This window comes from Grammomys surdaster, unplaced genomic scaffold (genome assembly GCF_004785775.1).
Source record: "Grammomys surdaster isolate TR1022 unplaced genomic scaffold, NIH_TR_1.0 126182, whole genome shotgun sequence".
In the NCBI taxonomy this organism is placed as follows: Eukaryota; Metazoa; Chordata; class Mammalia; order Rodentia; family Muridae; genus Grammomys; species Grammomys surdaster.
The window spans coordinates 268,714-277,862 of record NW_021620988.1 but is presented as its reverse complement, the minus strand read 5'-3'; the positions used below and the strand labels follow the sequence as shown (position 1 = coordinate 277,862).

The 9,149-nt window shown below is 36.8% G+C and overlaps 1 protein-coding gene across 1 annotated transcript in view; it reads left to right on the top strand.

Moving 5' to 3' along the window:
- Positions 1-8,567, top strand: part of LOC114612757 (dual specificity protein phosphatase CDC14B-like) — a 15,750-nt gene extending 7,183 nt beyond the window's left edge. The window contains 2 exon segments of the mRNA XM_028757779.1: positions 7,474-7,699; positions 7,702-8,567. Coding sequence (XP_028613612.1) covers positions 7,474-7,699; positions 7,702-8,567 — 1,092 coding nt within the window.
- The last annotated feature ends 582 nt before the right edge of the window (positions 8,568-9,149 follow it).

The window sequence follows — 9,149 nt, the reverse complement described above, 5'->3', positions numbered from 1 at the left end:
GAGGGGGTGGTGGGGGATGGGGTAAGGGGACAACATAGGAAATGTAAATAAATCATCCAATAAAAAATAAATAAATAAATAAATAAATAAATAAATAAATAAATAAATAAAAATAAAAAAGTCTCTTGAGTTTCAACTGGGTTCTGACCTCCATAAAAGGAAATGTATTAAGTACAACAGACTTCTTAGAGACGTAAATCTACTACTGAAGTACGGGAGCTGGCTCAAAGGAGGGATCACTCACCTATACCATGGCCAAGTTCCATTTATATGTTATCTATAAACACACACACACACACATCCCCTCAGGTAATCAACCTTAGATTTGAAGAAGTGACTTTTAAAATAAATCTCCAAAGTTTCTGGGAAACTATAATCAAGGATTAACTGAAATATAAATTGAATTTTTTTGTCTATTTTGTAAGAGGAAAAGATCTTCATTTGAACTATTGTGTCATCCCCCCCAGCCCTTCTCCAAACTAATAATAGATTCTTATGTGTAAGTGCGGCTTGCTTGGAGGATATATTCCAGTATGCTGCAGAACCAGTCAAATATATAGGGGTTAGAATATTGCTGTTCCCAGTTGAAGAAAGAGAATTCTTTAGATTGTAAAACACTATGATAATATAACTATATTTCTGACTAACATGTTGGTATTTTCCTTCTAGGATTTGGAAATTCCTAGAATGATTTGAATTTCCTTCTAGATTTTGGAAAGTCATGTTTATTGTTCCAGTAATAACAACCACAAATATGCTTCACAAATAAAATATATATATATGCATATACATATACATACATATACATACATACATATATATATATGTATATGTATATATTTGCTCAACTGTGTTCATAGCAGCTTTATTTTCAATAGCCAGAAACTGGAAACAACCTAGATGTCCCTCAACTAAATAAACAAAAATGGATAAATAAATGTGGTACATCTACACAATGGAATTCTATTCAGCTACTAAAAACAAAGACATCATTAATTTTGCAGACAAATGGATAGAATTTGATAATATCATCCTGAGTAAGGTAAACCATTCCCAGAAGGACATGCATGGTGTTGACTCATAAGTGGATATTAGCCATAAAGTACAGGATACTCTTATTATGCTCCTTAGACCGAAAGAAGCTAAACAAGAAGGAAAACACACATTGGGATCCTTGAGTCTTACTTAGAAGAGGAAGTAAAATAATCAACTAGAGGGAGGAAACTAGGAGAGAAGGGAGATAGAAAGGGGAATGGGGGTTCAGGATCAGTGTGGGGGAGGAAAAGAGAAATTGCCAGATGGCCATGAGAATAAGTGGAAGTCATGAAATGGGGGACATCTCTAGGATGAGACAGAGACCCAGGAGAAGGATGTTAACCAAGAATAAATGTGGGTGACCTTATATGTGACTCACAACATTAGGATATAGAACTTGAGGATACCAACTCTTGTAGCCAGTCAGGAACCCCAGTGGAGCAAAAGAGACACAAAAACAAAACTTACAACTCAAGATTTGTCTTGACTACATGAGGTACTCACTTGGAGGATGGAGCAGAGACTGAAAGAATAGCAAACCAATAACCAGCCAAAATTGAAACCCATCCCATGGGGAAGCATCAGTTGCTGACCCTATTAATTATACTATTAGGCTTCCAGACAGGAGCCTAGTATGGCTGTTTTAAGAGGGGCTCCACCCAGCAGCTGACTCAGATAGATGCAAACATCCACAAAAAAACACTGGATGGAGCTTGGAGAGTCTTACAAAGGAGTAAGAGGAAGGATTGCTGGCTCTGAGACAGATGGGAAGTCCACAGGAAGACCAGCAGAGTCACCTAACCCAGACCCTAGGGACTACCAGAGACTGAATCCCCAACCAAAAACTTACATGAGCTCGACCTAGGCCTCCACTCACATGTGTAGCAGATATGTAGCTTGGTCTTAATCTGTGTCCTGAGCATCTGAAGCAGGAGCTATCCTAAAAGCTGTTGCCTGTATTTGGGATATGTTCTTCTAGAAGGGCTGCCTTGTCTGGCTTTAGTGAGAGAAGAGGCACCTTGCCTCACAGAGACCTGGGGGGATACTCAGAAGAGAAATGTGGAGGAATGGGGAAAGATTGTGGGAGGAGGTAACAAAGAATGAAGTAGTGGATAGGATGTAAAATAAATAAGATAAAAAATAAAATGAAAAAAAAAGAAATAGCACAGTTTTCTAAAATGGCAATTTACAGCAAGCTTATTGCTAACATAAAATTAAATGGAGAAGAATGAAGAGCAGTTCCACTAAAATTAAGTATAAGACAAGGCTATCCACTCTCTCCACTTTTATTTAATATAGTACTTGAGATTCTAAGTATAGCAATAAGACAACTATAAGAGATCAAGGGGATAAGAATTTGAAAGGAAAAAGTCACAGTATCAGTATTTACAGGTGGCATGAGAATATTCATAAACAATCCAAAAAATCTATTAGTGAACTTCTATAACTGATACATACCTTTAACAAAATGGCTGGATAAAAGATTAACTCATAAAAAGTAAATTTTAAATTGATTGTTTTCCCCAGCTCTGTATCTTTTCATAGTAAAATATATAGGGTTTTTTTTTGCTTTGTTTTTATTCTTTTTAGATTTACAAATTTTATATGTATGAATATTTCCCCTCCATGTACATATGTGCACCATGTCCTTGATGCAGAAATTAGAATATATCAATAGAACTCTTTAAATGCAAGTTATGTATGGTTGTGAGACACCATGTGGGTGCTAGAAAATGAACCAGGATCCTCTGCAAGAAGAATTTGTATGTTCTTAGCTGCTGCTATATCTATCCAGCTCCTGCATGTTTAGTCAATAAAGTAGTTGCCATGCAAATATGAGACCCTGAACTCATAACTCCAGCACTCACATTAAGCTGTATAGGGTAGCACATATCTGTAATTCCAGAGATGGAGAGTTAGATGCTACACTATGTGCTATGTGGGGAAAGAGAAAGGAGAATCCTTGAAAGATGTGAACCAAGAAGCCTGGGGTAGGAGTTAGTGAACAAGAGAGTATGATTGAAACAAAAAGACCATCGCATAAAACTGTCCTTGTACCTTCATGATATGCATGCCTCTGTAGCCAGCTCTCTCTCTCTCTATCTCCCTCTCTCTCTCTCTCTCTCTCTCTCTCTCACACACACACACACACACACACACACACACACGCACATGTGCATGCACAGAGAGAGAGAGAAAGAGAGAGGGGGGAGGGAGAGGGAGAGGGAGAGGGAGAGGGAGAGGGAGAGGGAGAGGGAGAGGGAGAGGGTATAAAAGATAAAAATGTAATAAAGAATTTCAAATCAAGAAAATATTAGGGGATTGTACTGGAAAAAGAGGAGCTCTTCATAGGGTGTTAAATAATCCACTAAATAAAAATTGTTTTTGAACAACAATTCAAAATATACCAAAGGCTTGAACTAACTTGAAGACAATAACATACTACTGATAAAATAATTGTGTAGACTGAACTTGATGCTGCTATCCTTTCTCCACAGCATCTACTTTTACATTCACCATTTTCAAAGTATAGGATACCAGAGGAAGAACTCACAACACAACACAATGCTTGTGATTAACAATAAAAAGAGTCTTCTCATGTTTTTACAAGGGGAGTTACATGTGAGTTACAAGCTCACGCTCCAGTGAGTCAGACTGAAACCTGTTCTACTCCTTAGCTGTATAGTTTTGAAATTTAAGTCAATTATTTTTGACCTTCTTATTCTCGTGAATAAAACCAGAGTATGATACACACATTTTATAAATTTGTTGACCGAATTGAAACTTTATAATGTATTTCCTAGGTACTGGTATTATTAAATGGGAAAATGCTCTCAGTCATTTTCTGTTATACAGTCATTCCATACAAAATGAGTTGAATAAAGCAATAGTGGTGTGAGCATTTCTTCTGCTCCAAATAGATCTGATTACAAGAATCATTGTCAGTATCACTGGAATTTTAAAAGAAAAATGTCAAAAGCATTTTTAAAGCTTCTTTTTAAAATTCCAGGCAAGGCAATCAGGCACACGGCTGTAGTCACTCCTGTTTCCCAGCAGGAGAATGCATCATAGGCTCATGACTACTTTCTCCCTTGTGCCAGACTCTGTTGAAAGTCAACAAACATTTGATCATAGGACCAGATCAGTTTACATTTCAAATAGTCACTTGTTCAACTCTGTATTCTTTTATTTCACATATATAACACTATCAAGAGTTGATAGTGCATAGTTCATAAGTGGGAATATCAAAATTCCATAAAAGGAAGTCAAACATAAAACCAAAAAACAAACACATGAAATCACACACAACACACCAGATTGAAACTAAAGTATATTTACAGGCTGGGGAATACAGAGTTCAAAGATGAAACTACATCCTCATTACCCAGGTTTAATTTACAGTCCTTGAGTTTACATTGAAATTACACATAAGCTTCCATGGCATTACATGATTTTCTATGAAACAATTTGTATTCCAGAGGACAGCACATGACTGAGAGTAGACATAGCAGTTACAAACACATACTGTTCTTGCAAAGTACCCAAGTTTAGTTCCTAAAATCAACAAGGTCCCTCACAATGGTAGGTAATGCTAGTTTCAGGGTAATCAGTGCCTTCTTCTGACACATACATACATGTAGCCAAAACACTTACAAACATAACATACAAACCACTAAATCTTTAATACCAATATAAACTCTCTAGAAGTTGACATACTATAAATCTCAGAACTAAGGGAAACTTGCAAGTAAAGGAAATGACACAAGCTAAAATAAAACGTTATTTTCAGATCACTTTTTGATGACATGAAAATGATTACCTTGACCAATTTATAAAAAAGCAAAGACTGGAGATGCCTTAGAGGTTAAGATCATTGGCAGCTCTTCTTCTTTGATTATGTGGCAGCTCACAATAACCTGTAACTCCTGGCTCAGATGTTGTCCTCTTTTGGCATTCATAGGCACCACATGTACGTGGGGTATAAACATACATGCGGGCTTAATAGCCTACTAATAATATAAAAGTAAAGACTCATTTCAGAAAATTGAGTGAAGATCATTGTTATTGTATAGGTTATTTTGTGTTGAAATTAGGGTTAGATTACTTTGGATGTGGGATAATGGTTATGGATGAAACAAGTAATTTTGATACCTCAATGCAAAAGTCTCATTGACAACCTGAGTCACAGACATGCCATTTCTGCTTGAATATGCATAATGACAAATAAGCCACTTCCAATTTCTAGTTATAATTGAATTAGTTAAAAATAAAGTATTTTGAAGTATTTAAAAGAATGTTTTAAGGTAAATAAAAAATAATTTTTACATAAATCAAGCTATTTTTTTTACTTTAAATCTTTGCAATAATTAGAAGTAATATTTTTTCTCCATTTTATTTTAACAGGCTCAAAGCTCAGCTACTTCCAGAGTAGCTTTAAAAAATGGAAAATGTAGCAATTATTTTTAATTGCTAGGTTCAGAGTAGAGCAATCGAAAATAGCTACAGCTCTTATTTCTTTCCAGTGCTTTAATTTGGAATGAGTCAAGTAATTCACCGCTTTGGCAATCAAAATTATAGTAAGTCAATTTACAGATGGAACACTCAGAGAATCATAGATGAGCAAAAAGACCAATGAAATAAATAACGATGACTATAGAAGAATGCTAGAGGACAGCTACTTTGGACAGACAGCAACAATAAAATCTTCATTTGCAGATAAGAGAAAAATCTAAGATACTCCAAAAATTACTGGGTTACTTGTGTTAAGACCCATTTTTATAAAGATGGAGATTATTTAAGAACACATTTGCCAGTCTAAAATTAATAAAAAGGAGAGTGTATTGGTTCAGTGAAGAGATTCAAAATGATTTATCTGAAAGACAACTAGAGTGGTGCAACTCACATGGAAAAATACTAAGAAAGAAGTTACAAACATCTTTGTGTGGAACATGGTGTAGAATGACAAGGAGTTCCATTTTTAGAGAAAATAGTGGTTTAAATAGAATCAATAAATGAATGTGACACTAGGTGCATTAGCAACTAAATTAAAAGCACGCTTCTACCAGTTGAAAATGGATGAATAAAGTTAAAATTAGAGCATTATCAAAGTTATAGATTTAAAGTCTAGCTGAGTTAATGTTAGGTTAGAGATAAAATGGACCTATGTGTCAAGTAGAATTTTTAATTGACCCTCTAATAAAGTTGGCACTTGCCTATTGCAAACGTAAATGGAGATTTTCAGGCTAGAAAACCAATTTTTCTTCCTTTTCCAATAGAAACAAACCTTAAGTCCTTTATGTTATAGGAAATTACTATAAACAAGCATAGCCCTTTTCTCTAAATCAAAACTGAATCTGAACTAGGAATTAAGTATTAAAAAATAATTTTTGTTTCAATTTATCACCTTATTTCCTCCACAAAATGTAAAAACTAAGATTAACAAAATAAAGGAGTCTTTCCATCATGAACAGTCAAATATTCTCACTTGAAATAAGCTTAGTTTTACAGGCCCATGGATATACAGCTCAAGTCCTCTTGTCTGGTTTGAATTGTGAATGCCAAGAAGTACTTGCTGACAGGAGCCTGATATAGTTGTCTCCTGAGAGGCTCTGCCAGAGTTTGACAAATACAGAGGCAGATACTGGTAACCAACCATTAGACTGAGCACAAGGTCCCCCAATGGAAGAGTTAGAGGAAGGACTGAAGGAGCTGAAAGGGTTTGCAACCCCATAGGAAGAACAATGTCAACCAACAGACCCCCTGTCCAGAGCTCCCAGGGATTAAAGCCCCAACCAAAGAGTACACATGGAGGGACCCATGACTCCAGGCGCATATAACAGAGGATGGTCCCAGTGCAGGAGAATGCCAGGGCAATGAGGTAGGAGTGGGTGGGTGGGTGGGAGAGCATTCTCATAGAAGCAGGGGGAGAGGGGATGAGATAGAGGAAAAACCAGGATGGGTATAACATTTGAAATATAAATAAATAAAATATCCTATAAAAATTTAAGAAAATAAAATAATAGTAATATGAAAAAGACATGCTCAGGGTAACTAAGAAATGTCTTTGGAGTCTTACTATGGTTCTTCAGCATGAACTGAAGTGTTTCCTTCGATTAGAGTAAAATTAGAGAATATTTAATTTAATGTATTATCAGTTTATGTTTTTGTTGTGTTGCTGTTTTAAGAAATATGCCATGTTTGGGATTGTTACCTTCACAAGAAAACTTATTGTATAGTTACCAAAAGACAAATACAGAATGAAAAAAAACTCTATACTTTTTTAAAAATTAGAATGCAATTCTTCATATTTAATTTTAAAGTAATTAAATAAAATAGTTCAAAAGCTTAAATAAAATAGTTCTAACTCAAAGCTAATGACAACAAGTAAAATTACTTATATGTGTATGTAAGCTATGAATATGAAGAAATATTTGCAAGGTTCAAAAAAGACTGGTTGTTATATATTTGGGAAGGACACCAGAAGATGCGTATAGAACATTAATCTTCAGAGATACAGCCTATATTCCTGTCAGAGATGCTGCCTACGGAAGCTGCAGTTTCTACATTACACTTCTTGACTTTTTTCAAGCAGTAAAGAAGGCAATGCAGTGTGGCTTCTTTAATTTCAACTCATTTAACCTTGACGAATATGAAAACTATGAAAAACAGAAAATAGAGATTTCAACTGGATAATACCAGAGCGGTTTCTTGACTTCTGTAGGCCGCATTCAAGATCCAGGCTGGAAAGTGGTTACCACCAACATTCTCTGGAGACTTATATTCCATATTTTAAGAGTCACAGCGTAACTACCATTATTCGTCTGAATAAGAGAATGTATGATGCTAAGCGCTTTACAGATACTGGATTTGATCACCACCATCTTTTCTTTCCCGATGGCAGCACCCCTGCTGAGACCATTGTCCTAGAATTTATGGATATTTGTGAAAGTGTCGAGGGTGCCATTGCAGTGCATTGCAAACCTGGCCTTGGTTGGACAGATACTCTGATAGGCTGCTACCTCATGAAGCATTACAGGATGACAGCAGCCAAGAGCATTGCCTGGCTCAGAATCTGTAGACCTGGCTTAGTGATTGGGCCCCAGCAACAGTTTCTGGTCATGAAACAATCAGTCCTCTGGCTAGAAGGCGACTATTTCCGTCAAAAGTTAAGAGGGCAGGAGAATGGACCCCTCAGAGAAGCCTTCTCCAAATACCTTTTGGATGTTGATGATGTTTCGATAAATGGGCTTGAGAATCAAGACAATGAAGAGCCTGAGCCGTATAATGATGATGATAAAGTCAGTGGAGTGACACAAGGAGACAAACTTCACGCCCTGAAAAGCCAGAGACAACCGAAAGCCAGCGCTATCCCCCTTACAGTAATTCTTCAGTCCAATGTTCAGAGCTGTAAAACCCCTGAACCTAACCTTTCTGGCAGTGCAGGCATTACTAAACGAACCACCCGATCTGCTTTGGAGAAAAGCAATCTTAAAAGTCCAGCCATTTCAAGGACTAAGACAGTCTTACGTTAAAGTAAAAAACTGGTGACACTCCAGGGAAGACTAGGAACAGGAAACCCCAAAAGGATTTAGCCAACCGATCTGAGAACAAGGCCTGTCTGCAATGGCATTAGCTTCTTTCCATAAAAGAAGTTCATTCAATGAAGAACATGTCACTGGCCTCTCATCCACTCACTGACTCTGGGGTGTAGTTGACCTGTTTGAGGGCCTGACTCTCCCTTTTGTAATCTCAAGTGTGATTGCCTGTCATGGCAACCATGTTCGCTGCTGGCCTCCAGAAGAGTGGAGGATCTGACGGAGATCAGATCAGGTATTTATTTTTTTGTTCAGCCTGTGACCTCGACTTGCAGCTTATAAAGATGGAGATGGACACCCCTCCAGTGGTACCCTCCATCTTAAGGTATGATTTGGTACAGTCGGCTTCACTTTCCTCTTGTTAATACTGTTGTGATGTTCACTGTGTGAAGTGCCCGAGCTGCTTGTGTTTCACCAAAGAGTGCTTTATTAATAATCTGTGAACACTGCATTCAAACACTGTCGGATGTTGTTGTGGTTACCAAAAACCTCCCAGAGAATGTTGATGAGAGATATGGA